Here is a 15308-nt window from a genome sequence, read left to right on the forward strand (position 1 = left end):
GAAATTTATTAGAAATGGGTGGAACACTTTTGAAAAACATCTTAAAGTTTGAGGTGGGTGATGGAGCAAGAACCCGCTTTTAATTCGATGGTTGGAGTGGGGAGAGCCCTCTTTCCACTGTTTTTCCAGTTGTATTTAACTTGGCTAGAAATCAACAAGCTACAATTTCAAAATTGCTATGTCGTGCAAATGGGACGATAACTTGGAATGTCACTTTTACTAGAAATGCTCAGGATTGGGAACTTGAAGAGCTGGCAGATTTTTATAGCTACTTTTATTCAGTAAAGTTAGGAAGCAATGGGGGTGACCATATGTTGTGGATTCACACAGGGAGCAAAAAGTTTACTGTTAAATCTTTTTACAAGGCTTTGACAGTCCAACAGCCCACATTCTTTCCGTGGAAGAGCATTTGGAAGGTTTTAGTGAGGTCTAAAGTTGCTTTTTTTATTTGAACAGCTGCACTTGGGAAGATTTTGACGGTTGATAATCTAAGGAAGCGCGGAATGGTGGTCACGGAGTGGTGCTACATGTGTAAAAAGAATGGGGAATCCATAGATCATTTGCTTTTACATTGTGAGGCGGCTGGGGAGTTATGGGCTGGTATCCTTAGTAGAGCCAGGCTGAGTTGGGTAATGCCTAAGATTGTGGTGGATCTACTAGCGTTCAGGAACAGGAGGTATAATAGCGCTCAACTGGCAGCAGTGTGGCAAATGATACCTTTGTGCTTAATGTGGTGTTTATGGTCGGAAATGAATGATAGGTGCTTTAACAACAAAGAGCGTACAATGGGGGGAATCAGGAATTTATTTGTATTCTCTCTTTTACAGTGGTTTTCTGCTATTGTATTGAAGGGTGTGAATGTTCATGAATTTCTATCTTCTTTCCAGCTTACTAGAACGTAATTAGGTGTCTCACTTTGTATACTTCATGTGTACTTGAGCATTGCCTACTTTCATTCTATTCAATAAAGATTCTTACATATCAAAAAAACAAATTTTGATAATCTGGAAACCAAACAGTTTTAAGGTAAAATTGAACTTAAGAAAATAAAAAGCGGTAACTGACAGGAAGTGCAAGAGGCGGGAAGTGTAAGAGATAGCTAATGAAGTGGTAATAACGGGTGGAAGTTTACAGGAAGCACAAAAGACAGCTAATGAATGGTAATAAAGGGTGGAAGTTGACGGGAAGTACAAGAGATGGGTAATAAGTGATAATAACGGGTGGAAGTGTAAATGTGTTAGTATTATAATTAGGGAATAATAAAATAATCAAAAAATAAAATTCAAATAGACAAATGTGGAGGCACAATATTTTACAAAAAGGATGTATCAGCTTTTATAAATTGTAAAAAATTAATGCGCAGTGCAGAGATTACCCGTTGCAGAATGACCTCAGATTGCTTCCTTCCCAACTGTTCATGTCTTAGGGCATCAACAGTCTCTTGATATTTCAAATACACTTTTGCCAGCTAAAAGAAAGAAAGGCAAGCAACAAAATACAAAATTTCAAAATTAGTTAAATGGTTTTTTTGTTTATAAACTCAAAATTAGTTAAAATTAAAATATACACTTTAGCCAGCTAAAAGAAAGAAAGGCAAGCAACTAAATACAAAATTTCAAAATTAGTTAAATGGTTTTTTTGTTTATAAACTCAAAATTAGTTAAAATGTGAGAACAAGTAAAAAGTTAAAGTTCAAAACCCACACTCCAACCATCACGCAGAAGCGAAGCTGCCAAAGCTGTTCCTGAAACACCTGCAGGAATCTTGGGGACAACCATGTGATTATCCTCAACCATGCAATTTGTTTCAAATGAATTCATCAATCTGCAAAAGAAAAATAAATTCAATTACATAAAAAATTGAGTCAAAGTGACTTTGTAAAATAAACCATCTGCATCTAGGCCTAAAATAAAATATTAGCATCAAAAATATATTGAATGAGTCTAAATTAGTACCACATTACTCAGCAGATGATTAAGAAAGTTGAAAACCAGCACATAATGTAATTGACCAAACAAAATGAAGAGAGTTTAGTTTGTGGAACATCGGTATTACACACAGCATGGATATATATATCTATATATATTGATAGGTACACTGCATGGATATTAATCCGGGATATCTCTCCAGCATTAATAACTGTCAAACACATACAAAAAAATTTGATAAGTCGTTAAATTATATTAATACGAACAGGCATAGCCCAAGTATACAGGGGGTATACAAGAGATAACACCTATTTAGGAGGAAGAACTAGAAACAAGAAAATCGTGAAAATCAAGGCCATTGAAATCTACAGATTTGGCCCAAAGAAAAAGAGTTCTAACAAATAATAATCTAATATCCTCCAATGCACCATAGAAGATGGCCTCAATGCCTCCAATTCTTCTCGGTGGGAAAATTTGAGAAAAGCCTCAATGCCACTTTTTTTACACTTATTCCCAAGAAGATTGGAGCATTGGAGGTTAAGGATTATAGGCTCATTAGCCTTGTGAATGGGGTGTATAAGATCATTTCCAAGATACTTAGAAATCAACTAGGAGGAGTTTTGGGGCGGATCATTACGAAACCTCAAAATGCATTTATATGAGGAAGACAGATCCTAGATTCAGTTCTCATCACCAACGAATGCCTTGATAGTAGAATAAAAGTGGGTAAGCTGGGTCTCTTGTTCAAGTTAGATATGGAGAAGGCTTACGACCATGTCAATTGGGATTTTTTGTTGTATTTGTTGGGGAGATGTGGTTTTGGGGAGAGATGGAGCACATGGATTAGATGATGCATATTGACGGCGAGGTTCTCAATTTTGGTGAGTGGCTGCCCAGTTGGCTTTTTTAACAGTTCCCGAGGCTTTAAGGCAAGGGGATCCCTTGTCCCCACTTCTCTTTGTCGTAGTCATGGAGGCACATAGCAGTATGATCTCATCGATGGTTACCAATGGGTTTTTGGCTAGCTTTTTGGTTGATGACACACATCGAGGTACTGATCCTGCCCAACAACAAATGGGAAATGTGGATAGTACCTCGATGTGTGTCATCAACCATCGAGGTACTATCCACATTTTTTATTATAATTTGGGACAGTGCTGAGCGGGGTGCGGGGCCGGGCCCCGCTAGGGTCAGCCCGCCCCCGCCCCTGCTAGTGGTTCTTTATGTGGGGCTGGGGCCCCCGCATGTGCGGAGCGGGGTAGCCGGCCCGCCCAAGCAGTAGGGGTCGGGCCCCCGCTGCCCACCCCTACTGCTTATCACCATCCCTACCGCATGCACCATAGGCGGGACTATACCACTATCCCTACTTACCACCATCCCTACCTCGTGCACTGTAGGCAGAAATCACAGACGGGATTCTACCACTATCCCTGCTTACCACCATCCATACAGTTCGTTTTCACACAAGAGGTACTTATCAGAACACTGTAGGCGGGAATCACATGCTGGACTTTACCACCATCCATGTTTACCACTATCTCTACCGAGTGCATCGTAGGCAGGAATTACAAGCGGGACAATACCACCATCCCTACCGAGTGCACTGTAGGCGGGAATAGCAGGGGGAACTATACCACCATCCTTGCTTACCACCATCCCTACATTCTCTTTTCCTTTTTCTCAAACCAGTCAATCCAATCATTTCAAACATACTCAAAATCATTTCTTACATGAAAACCCAGTTTTCAAATATACACATGAACATGTATGCAATCATGCAAAAACCCAATTTTCATTTACAACATGAACATGCAGGCAAATATGCAATGTACATGATACCACACAAACATTCAACAACCAACAAATCACAACATAGTCCAGTCACATAACTCCATCCTCCAATCCAACCGACTCTCTTACTCCTCGGACTCAGTCAGGCACAACCAACCAAATCACAGTGAAAATGAGTTAGTGCAAAAATACACTTAAATCTCACAATTTCTTTGGAAAAACACTTACAGTGTTATAATATGATTTTCGAAGGATCACAGAGTTGCTAGAAGTGGCAGCATAGCAACGTAACAGTGCAAAATGCACTATGGCCGTGGGTCTCAAAATGCTAGATTTTGAACGAGGACAAACAAAGACTTGAGATTACAAGGGAAGGGTTTAGGGATGTCAGTGAAGCTAATGGTGGTAGTGGTTGGCCGTGGGTAGCAGCGTAGAGGGTGGTTGAAGTCCAAAAAAACCCAAAACGGAAATGGAGTTGGATAGACTCCACCGGTGGCAGATCAGAGCTGAGGATGGGTGAGTTAGGTAGCTGGGAGGTCAATGGTGGTGTGGTGAAAAGATGGTGGCCAATGGTGGCGCGACGGCGGCGCTAGAACGAAAGGTGGCCGCGGCTTGAAGTAGTGCGTGGAGGAGATTGGCAGCGCGAGAGGAGCTCGAAACTAGAGAGTGAGGTCGCAGGCCGGAGGGGAAGAAAATGGGAGGGGCAGTGACGCACACGGACGGCGGACGGCGGCGCAGTGGTGGACGGCGCATGGATGGGGAGAGAGAAAGGGACTTCGCGAGCGGAGGAGAAGAGAGAGAGAGGAGAAAAAGAAAAAAAGAAAAGAAAAGAAAAAGAGGAAAAGAAAAAAAGAAAAAGAAAAAATGAGGTAAAGAAATGAGGTGCAATCCTCACATCTTGGGTCACAAAAATGATTCAACGAAAATAATTTCAAAACGAGTTAAATAAAATAATTTAAACATAGTGACTAAATAAAAATAAAATAATTAAATCCAACAATAAACTAATTTAAAATAAAGAACAATTTAAATAATGAACAATAATTAATAACAAGAAAACACATTGAATTAACAATTAAAAATCTTAAAATAATATAACGTAAATCATCTAAAATTTAAAACAAGAAAATCCATAATCTTAATAAATGCAATAATTTACTTTGTCAAAATACACGCAAATATGGGGGGTATCACACCGTACACCACCTACCCTTATGCTTATCATATGGGGGGTATCACAATCTCCCCTCTTTAAATTCCCGACGTCCTCGTAGGGCCTATCCATTGTAGGTGGCATTGCTCAAGTCCCACATTTCTGGTTGGGATAGGCTCTGATACCATTTGTAACACCCCAACGGAAGGCCTAAACCACATGGTCTATACTCCAAAAAGACTAGTCAATAATACAATTGGAGCCCCATTAGAACCTTATAAAGAGTAAGAACTTCTTCTTCCCAAGCAATGTGGGATCCCATACACCACCTACCCTTATCCATATCATATGGGGTATCACAAGTACACAAGATGTATATAAAGGAAATACCTACTACACTCTAGAAAGTAGGAAACTAAGACAAACAAATTCAATACATTATCATCATTCCTTACAAAGATCTTAGCCCACAAACTCATAAGTAGAAAAGAAAAAATTTCAAAGATCTTCAAAAGAATGCTTTGTCTTCAAAACATCTCTCATTCATTTCCAGCCATCAACACCACATTAAACACAAAGGAATCATTCTCCATCTAGCAACAACACAATTCCTTGCCCCAAAACCACGCCAACAAGCAAGAAGATCCACAACTTCCTTAGGCATCACCCAATATAAACCTGTCCAACCAATAACCTCATTCCACAAAGACTTTGCCACCTCACAATGTAAAAAAAGATGATTTATAGATTCAACATCCTTCTTGCACATGACACATCAATCAGCTCTACACAAACCACGTTTTCTAAGTTTTTCGTGGTCAACACTTTCCCTAGAGCAACTACCCAACTGAAGAACGCCACCTTAGTAGGTACCGTCACCCTCCAAATGCTTTCCCAGGGGAATACACAGTCAGAATGACACTTAAGCACCTTATAAAAAGAACAAACTGAAAACCTGAAATTTCCAGCATGATCCCACAATAGTCTATCCTCTCTTCCCTGCATCACTTTTGAATTATAAATTCTTCCCCAAAAATCCGTGTAGCATACGGATCCAAATTTAGGGCTTAAACACTAGTATTTTATTTATTTGTTATTTATTTTAGATTTTACTTATATTGTTTTTTTTCATTTTAGAAAATGTGCTAATAGATAGATTTAAATTAGTGATTTTCCCTATCCAAAATCTTCGTATTCTTATCCATTAAGTTCCCGTACTAGATTCGGTTTCCAGTTTGAGTTTAACTCCAACTCAAACTTTTCAAATCCTCTCAAAATCTATATCCTCGTAAGAATAGGTTCCTAAAGTCTAGGCAATTTCGAATTTCAGCCAATCTCCTGAAGGTTTCCCTCCCATCGCCTATAAGAAACCACAAAGCCTCTGTTTTAAACATCGAAATACCCAGAGAACCAACAGTTTCGCACAAGCCTTATTTCTGCCCAGCCACCGCCGACCACCCTAGGACGTCGGAGCACCACCCACGGCGCCAGAAAATGCCGGCCAACCCAACCCCGTTGAACCCAATCATTTCCGGTAAGTTCCCGACGAGATTTCTCTCTTCCCGTGATTTTTCTCCGTCTCGGTCTAACTCTCTCTCTCCCCTTTTCTCTCTCTCTTGCATCGCACCACTGCCCAGAGGACCCAGTCGCGTCGCCGGTCACTTCCAACCACCCCAGAGCCGCCGTCGCCTCAGCCTTTTTCTCTCGGTGAGCATCGCACAACCACTTCTTTGTTTTGGTTCAGCCCTCTGTACACGATGAGAGTTTTTCCCCCGTAAGCCTATAGTTTTTTTTTTTCCTTATAATCAGTTTTCCCCATAATAACCATAACCTTTAAGATGAATTCCCAAAATACCCTTTATAACTCTTGTTCTAGGCCTCCGTAAATCTCATTGATGAGATTTTCCTTTTAATTACAATGTAGCTTACAGTGTCTATGGGAAATTTCATGTTTTAAATCTGTGCATTACGTGGACTGATTTCCTATATGGGCTGGGTGAATTCAATTAAACATGTGATCTTAAATTGAATTTGCTCTAAGTGTGGGCTGTGTTGTAAGAGTCATTGCTCTAAGAGTCCACATTTCGTTAATCAGGGAGAAGTTATAAACTATTTTACAGCAGAAAGTCTGAAGGGATTTGAAAATATGTTTTTAAAAAAAAAGTATGCTATGAAGCCTATTATTTTAGTTAAGTTCCTTTATATGTATTTAATTACATGGAATAGTACGACACATTTTTCTAGGAAACTAGTAACGTCTAGTACTTCCTATAGGTAACGCGCTACAAGTTGGAAGTCAGGAAGCAACGCTAAGAGGTAAATAGTATGATCATATGAATGCATGCGTACTGTGAATATTATTGTTATGTATGAAAATATGATGTCCTTATGATGATTATCTATGCTACACTATAAGACAAGTCAAGGTTAGATTCCTTTCACGATCTTTGATGAAATATGAGATTATGCTTGAATGAATGAATTTGTTATTTGATTGATTGAATATTACTAAAATCATATGAAAGCCATGAGATGTTCATGTAGTAATTCAAGTCAAATATGCCATGTAATAGAATAGTCAAATTATGCAAGCCATGTTCATATGATAATTAGATCATGTATGCCATGTTCATGTAATACTTAGATCATGTATGCCATGGAATGTCATAAAATGTTCAGTTCTAGTTATGTTATGCTATGTCATGTTATGTTATGCCATGTACAAGAATATGCCATGTTAAGAAAGTTCATGAAGCCTAATGAATTCTCATGCATTGAGAAAGATAAGAAATTTTAATACAATACCACGGACTCAAGCGTGGTTAACCACAAGTAAAGTGAAACACAGACCCAAGCGTGTTTCACTCCATGTTATTCAGTTAAGTGAAACACGGACTCAAGCGTGTTTCACTCCATGTTACTCAAGTAAAGTGAAACACGGACCCAAGCGTGTTTCACTCCATGTTACTCAGTTAAGTGAAACACGGACCCAAGCGTGTTTCACTCCATGATATGCCAGTTAAGTGAAACACGGACTCAAGCGTGTTTCACTCCATGTTAAACAAGATAAACAAGTTATTATACATTCACGTTACATATTATGTATGCTTCCGCTCATGATGATGGATAGATATGTGCTATGTGAATATATGACGATATATGTATATATGTTGTTAAGAGTCTTCAGAAACTAAATCCATGCTAGGCCAGATTATGTTTTACAGTATAATGTGCTATTTACTGAGTATTCGACTTATTCTTGTTTGTCTTCTTGTTTTTTTCATGTCTAATTGTTACAGATGATGTTTATGAAGATGCAGAGCTGGATGGCCAGGAGTAGATTTAGTACAAAGGATTAGGAAGGAATAGATGATAATTCACAAAAGAATAAGACGTCTTTAACGTCATTCCTAGGATTAATTTATGTTCTTTTACTTTACGTTCAGTTTTTTAGACGATTATGTTCAAATCAGTTTTTAATATTTTATCGCTTTTCAATAAATGAGGTATATTCAAGATATGAATCTCTTTACCGGGCATTATGTTATGAATGTTAGTGACATCTCTATCCTATGGGAACGGGGTGTTACAATCCGACACAACATTAATTTCCCACTCATTTGCATCTCTAATAAAGTCAACATTCCATAGAATATTATTATCCATACATTGAAGAAAACCTGCCACAACAACATTTTGATCCCTTGCAATCCTGTAAAGAGATGGAAAATCTGATTTAAGAGCTAATTCCCTACACCAAATGTCATGCCAAAAGAGAATCTTCTTCCCTTCCCCCACCTTAAATTTAATGTTTAGAAAACTCCCCCAACCTTTCCTAATAAACTTCCATAAACTCACCACATACGCTTCTCTAACTTCATTAGAACACCAATCCCCCACTCACTCCCATATTTAACAGCAATAACATTCTTCTATAAAGCATCCCACTCTTCATGATATCTCCAAAGCCATTTTCCAAGGAGTGCTTTATTAAACAACCTCAAATTTCTCACCCCCAATCCTCCATAAGAAAACAGTTGACAAACATTGTTCTAACCAAATGAAACTTCCTTTCCTCTCTTATTCCTCCCCATAAGAAATTACGATAAATTTTCTCAATTCTTCTACCAACCCCAGCCGGCAAAGGGATCACTGAAAGAAAATACGTAGCAAGATTAGACAATGTACTCTTTATCAAAGTAATTCTTCCTGCTTTAGACAAATATAACTTTTTCCATCCAACCAACCTTCTCTCAATCACCCCATCCCATATCAAAACAGATTTGTGAGGAGCCCTCAATGGAAAACCAAGATACTTCAACAGCAGTGAAGTAATCTTACACTCCAAAATATTAGCCAAATCTGAAATATTACCTACAGCACCCACAGGTACCATTTCAGACTTGTTTAGGTTCCTGAGACCCAAGACAACTTCAAAACATAACAACAATGCTCTCAAGGATCGAATATGTTCTTGGTTGGGCTCACTGAAAATCAAAGTGTCATCGGCAAAAAGAACAAAACCCGACAAGTACAATTTCATGCTACTTTAATGGCTGGGTTTTTATGATTTCCTTGTATCACCAAGGCCATTTTCCCAATAACAGCAATTTTCTTTTACAAGTAATAAAATTTCATCAAGTAGTATTTTTTCTTTAAGTAAATTTCACCAAGAAATATATTAACAAAAATATTGAAAATTAAGCAAACCACTAGACAAGAAGAGGAATTTGTTTTTTTCTTTTGATAAGTGAGACAGGGATTTACATCTGCCCAAACCAGCATATCCAATAAAGTCAAGAGCACATTCACCTATGCCACATCAGTGGACTAACGCTATCAACATTTAAGACATCCTATCTTTCAAGAAAAAAGCAGCAGGCCAAAGTACTATTAGATGAACCATATTGGAACATACATTTCAGTACTGAAATTGCTGTGTGGAAGAAGATTCAGTTCATTTGATTTTCTACTGTTTTCAACATCAGCTTCACACTTTTCAAGTTTTGCTTTCAGATCTGCAGCATCCTATGAGGAAAAAAAAGATATAACTACAAATATAGGAAAAACATCGAAAAGGACTTAGGTACAAAGTAATTGGGTATAGACTCCACAACAAAATAAAATGATAGAACAACCAGCTACTAAGTAAAGGCACACCAAAATAAACGCATATCATGAGGTTTTCAAAACAAAGCAAATGATAGGAACTGCAAGCACTGATCTGGAATAGTTCAACTGGGCGAGAACTAACTAACACCTATGAAATTGTCATGCAATTATTTTTTTTATGAGTAAAGAAAATTATCAAATTCTCATGCAATGATGGCATTGGTAAACAAAATAAAGCGAAGACAGCAACAAAAATATTGCTTCCCAATCCATTGAAATATTATTGTCCATCACAAATAAGTCAGGGAGCATACCTTTTCAAATTGGTTCCTTGCAGATACTTCCTTTTCAAGTCTCTCTTTATAATCAATTTCGACTTGAATCAAATGTGTCTGCTTAGGATAGCAACAAAATCTCAAAATCAAGACGAGGAAAAATACACCACAAGTCCAAATTTAAGAAATCACCAAATTGACAGATAACTTGTCACCTCTAGGGCTTTAACGACGCCCTCAAGCTCTCCAGCCCTCTTGGACCATTCACCAGAACTTTCCTTGTATAGTTCAACAAGCTTATTTAGCTGCAAAGTTGTAATCATTTAAATGAAAAATAAGTGACTGAATTAGATAAGACTCAAATGGCTGCCATCATGCTTTGGTAGTCAGAAACGAAAACAATGGAAATACATGACAGGTAAAATTAGGTAAAAATCAAATGGCCATTCTCATGCTTTGATAATCAGAATCAGAAACAATGGCCTACTTGAATAGAATAAACATAGAACAAACAACACAGAAAATAAATGATTTTTTTAATTAAATGCTAGATTGATTCCAGCAGTCAGTCTTCTTTCTATAGAGAAGAATCGTATCAATAATAGAAAGTAGGATTAACTGCGGCTGTTCAAATACACACCGGTCAAAACCATACATTAATAAGATTATTTACTCAATAGCATTCACAAGTTTTTGCATGTCCCAAAGAAATATAAATATTTTTTTGCTTGGCACCGGGTGTTCGAGAACAACGTCCTGACTAATCCCGGGGGTGCACAGGCTCTTAGCAAGGAGTATCCCGCAAGTACACCTCGGTAATTCAAGAGGAAGCTCTCCCAATACAATAGCCCCTAGAAATTGTTTGCACCCAAGAGAATTTGAACCTTAAACCTAGAGGGAGCATACCACTAAGACCAAGGCCTTTATCACTTGAGCCAACCCCTAGGGGTTAAGAAATATGAAAATATAAGCAACATATCTAAAAATATATCCGCCGATTCTTCTAAATTGCAAACACATATAAAACCCACTGTTGAGAGTTCAGCAGATAATCGCTCTTCATTGGCCGCGGCAGCATCTTTAGATGAACACAACTCCTACATGTGTCAAGACAAATATTGATGAGGTAGCTGTCACAAACAAATGACACGCAAAATAATATAGAAGGTCAAAAAACATATCACACCTCCTGCAAGGATGTTAGTTTTGTTTCTAGTTCCCTCACTCTTTCCCTGTTCCATTGTAATGAACCAGAGCATTCGTTGTATTGCCTCTCAACCTAAAAGCATTGATATAAAAATCCAAAATTGGCACTGAAATAGTATTATAATTTAAGCTTCACCAGTTACAAATACAACTTGTAAAGGCATTCTTACTTCTGCAAGCTTAGCAGACATATCAGCCTCAATATCATTATATTTTCTCCGCAGTTCATTGAGACTATCAACTTTTTCAGTCAACTCATCATTAAGCCAGACATTATGCCTCTCAACAAGCTCCTTTTCCTGCTCCAATTCAAACACATCTATGTTGTAAATGAACCACAAAATAAAGCAATAAATAGATGAAATTCAAAGCAGTAGGGCTTGTGTGCAGTAAGAGGAAGTACTCAAAGCCAGAACCTGCCATGAACATGCCAAAGGAACAGAATGCATATGAAAAGCAAGCACAATTCTAGAAGTCTTTTAAAATAAAATAAAAAAATGAATTATACTTGTTATTGATGGACCATATCTATTTGTTCAAAATCGCTTGTTGCAAAGATGAATTTGTGAAACAACTAGGGTTTTATGGTTCTCAATCTTCAGCTTCTTCCAGATTGATTGGGTGACGCCCCAACTGATGGTGGAGTTATTGGCATAGCTTTGGGAGGTAAAACAAGAAGGCACTTGAATGCAAAGGTATGGCAGATGGCTACTTTGTTAAGATGTTGAGCATAGGGAAGGAAAGAAATACCCGCAACTATGAAGATTGTGAAAGAACGGAGCCAGAGTTAAATATCTTTATGCTCGCATCTCTTTATGCTCACATATGCTCGCATCTTTTGCAGATTTTTGAATTCTTGTTCTTCTCACTTGTTTTAGCCTGGTGTCTTTCCTTTATACATATTGTGTGCTTGGGTTGTGCCCCTAGCACTTTTTGTTTGATAAAAGTTTTCATCCCTTTACTTATCACAAAAAGAAGTGTTGCCCTATCTTGAGCCCCTGATCCGTAAACAATATTCACCCACTTAACCACAAAGTTTAATATACCCCTACACCATGTTGAATTTTTAAATGAGATAGGGAAAGAACATGGACCGATATACACTATTCAGAATATTTTTATCCTGTCAATTTAGACAACAGACAATGGAGACCGAGTTCTGTTAAAGAAACCTGTTGAAGTGTGAACCAAATAATATGCTTCTCATTTTCCTTTTTATTCCCATTTATTACTCAAACATTGTATCAGACGTTTAAGCAACATTAAACAAGCACTGTAATGAAAATCTCTAGCATAAGTGAAGAACAGTGCATAGAAAGCATAGCAGCTCTGTTCTGCCCACCTTTTTCTTATTAAGCATTTTGTTCCGCTCATTAACAATATTTTGAGAAGCAATAAAACAGAAAATATTATAAATTGCCAGAGTTCCATATCACAGCTTTTTCCATACTATAAGCAAACTCCCTAATAACCTATTTTCACACAAGATTTTGCTATTCAGAATTCAATTATAATTAGCCCATGACAATTGTTGCACTTGCTATTTGCGATATCATGAAATCACACTCCAATTCTTATGGACACCCAAGGAGCAAAATTGAAGGGCGCCCCCATCTCAAATGCAGCCCCCAATTCTAATCATGAAATTCCAGGTGGCGAAAAATATTAAATAAAGAAACGTCGACAAGAGAAAAGAAGTTGCAAGGAAAAAAAAAAAAGGGAAAATAGATAACCAGGAAAAAGAAAAAATTAACTTTTCAGAAGAACAAAAAATTTAAAGCCAGCCCTGTATCTCAATTCACTACTATTCATAGAGAGCTCAACTTGGCTCAACATCCTAGAGGAGTGTAGGTACCTGTGAAAGACGAGAGAGTGTAGCCTGCGCACGCGACAACTCAGCCTCGATTTCATTCAAACGGGACTCTCTTTGCGCAGCAGTGGCGGACAATTTGACCTTGGGAATCACCAACAAAAGGATAAACAACATTAAATTGATTGTTAAACTTAAAAATACGAAAATCTAACAAACATAATTGTTAAGGCAATAAGATAACCAACTCACAATCTTATCAAGATAGCTCTTGCTAGTGGCATTCTTCTCACCAGTCTCCAAATCCTTCTGCTCCACCAACTCTATCAACTGCCTTTTAGACTTATGCAACTCCGACACCTCCGTTGTCAACCTCTCTATCTGCCCATCCTTTCCGATCTATGAAATTCCAAGACTCTAAGATTATTCCATCCCAACATACAAAACACATTTGTACGTACACACACTGATATAGAAACCCACAAGAAAAAGAAAAAATTACTATCCAGCACACGTGCAGGTAAAAGTGTTCTTACGGATTGCAACTGGAGTTGATGCTTTTGGGCCTGGACTTGGGCGAGGTCGGAGAGGCGCTGATCGAGGGAGGATTGAAGCTGTGCGTTTTGGGACTCGAGCTTGGAGAATTCTGCAGAGAGGGAGAGGTACTTCTGCTCGAGCAGAGAGCAGGTCTGCTCGGCGGTGATGGCAGAGGCGTCGGCCCGGGCCCTGACGGTCTCGACCTCCTTGTACAGCTCAGCGATGAACGCGTCGGCCTTCTCCGCCACCGCAGCGGCGTCTTCTGCGCACTGCGAGAACTCCTCGTCGGAGAGGAACATAGGCATTTTGTGAAATCGAAACCTCCCTAATCACAAAGATCGGCAAGAAAGAGAAACACGAAAGGAGCGTGGAGTAATATAGTGAAGAAGAATGAGGAGGGAAATAAATGGCTATTAATTTGAAGGAGAGGGAAGCTGAAGGGAGAGGGAAGCTGAAGAAGAACAGCCCTGTAAAGTTGTTTCTCTTTCCCTCTACCTTACTTTCTTTTCCGGAAGAAAAATTTTTTACGAGTCTCATATTTTGTATACTGTTTAAAAAATATGTAATTTTATTTCTTTATCCTCGCATTTTATATTTCGTCTCATATTTACATACTATTTAAAAATATATAATTTTATTCCTTCACCCTCATATTTCATGAAAACAAGTGATATGCAAATTGTGATACTTCTATGTAGCACTTCTCTTTATAAATGTTTTTATTCGTATTAACATTCTCTCCTTTTTCACCAATTTGTCGAGGAGTCTTTTTTTTCTTTCCTTAATGGGTAAGATGTTTGTCCTTTCCTTCCTTCTTTAGAAGGGTGAGATGGTGAAGTAAGATTTTTGCAAAGACAAATGATACGTTCAGTCGTATCATGTAAGCGTTGCATAAGCAATTGTTGATATGGTTAAAAAAATAAAAAAAACCAAAACACCTTGTTTTGGACAACAAAGCCACGAGCCCTCGATCCTCTCCTCCTCAGTTTCCATTTGCAATTCCCTCCATCTCTGTGTTTCCTCTCTCAATGTTAGGGACCCCGGTCTTGTCCCTAACACTAAGGACCACGAACTTGTCTTGGTGAAGATGATGACCGAGTGACCTTACCAACTTACTTGGTCTTTAACAATAGGATAGTGTTTGAGTGATGAAATGATGGAGATGATGATGAACTTGAGTAAGCTAAGTGTTTAGGGAAGGCAAATCAATGTGGGCGGCTAGAGACTTGTTCTTGAGTGAGACACCAAGATGATGGGGCTAGGGTTGAGTAGATGAGATGAGACTAGGATTAAGGGTTGGAGGCAACTAGGGTTGCTGTGAACTATGGGAATGAATTAGGGTTGACGTGGTCTTTGAAGATTGGCTTAGGATTATGGGTGTTTGATGCAATGTGGATGGCTTGAGGGTTGCCCTTGATGTTGGGGTCTCTTAGATGATGATTAGGGTTGGTATGGTGAAATATAGCTAGGGTTTTGTGGGGTGACTAAGGGTGATT

At 38.4% G+C, this 15308-nt stretch overlaps 1 protein-coding gene and 1 long non-coding RNA gene across 2 annotated transcripts in view; one reads left to right on the forward strand and one right to left on the reverse strand.

Moving 5' to 3' along the window:
- LOC121245027 (nuclear-pore anchor-like) overlaps nt 1–14330 on the reverse strand; it is an 83870-nt gene extending 69540 nt beyond the window's left edge. The window contains exons 1-11 of the mRNA XM_041143304.1: nt 13812–14330; nt 13528–13674; nt 13321–13419; nt 11636–11764; nt 11446–11538; nt 11291–11356; nt 10475–10564; nt 10299–10376; nt 9791–9900; nt 1704–1824; nt 1376–1468 (exon numbers count right to left, since the gene is read on the reverse strand). Of these exons, the coding sequence (XP_040999238.1) occupies nt 1376–1468; nt 1704–1824; nt 9791–9900; nt 10299–10376; nt 10475–10564; nt 11291–11356; nt 11446–11538; nt 11636–11764; nt 13321–13419; nt 13528–13674; nt 13812–14117 (1332 nt within the window). The 5' untranslated portion in view covers nt 14118–14330. The remainder of the gene's footprint in view (nt 1–1375; nt 1469–1703; nt 1825–9790; nt 9901–10298; nt 10377–10474; nt 10565–11290; nt 11357–11445; nt 11539–11635; nt 11765–13320; nt 13420–13527; nt 13675–13811) is intronic.
- On the forward strand, nt 6264–7190 carry LOC121245028. The gene is made up of 3 exons (XR_005936526.1): nt 6264–6406; nt 6510–6579; nt 7147–7190. It is a non-coding gene; the product is annotated as an uncharacterized LOC121245028 (long non-coding RNA).
- Nucleotides 14331–15308: the final 978 nt, after the last annotated feature.

This window comes from Juglans microcarpa x Juglans regia, chromosome 8S (assembly GCF_004785595.1).
Source record: "Juglans microcarpa x Juglans regia isolate MS1-56 chromosome 8S, Jm3101_v1.0, whole genome shotgun sequence".
Taxonomy (NCBI): domain Eukaryota; kingdom Viridiplantae; phylum Streptophyta; class Magnoliopsida; order Fagales; family Juglandaceae; genus Juglans; species Juglans microcarpa x Juglans regia.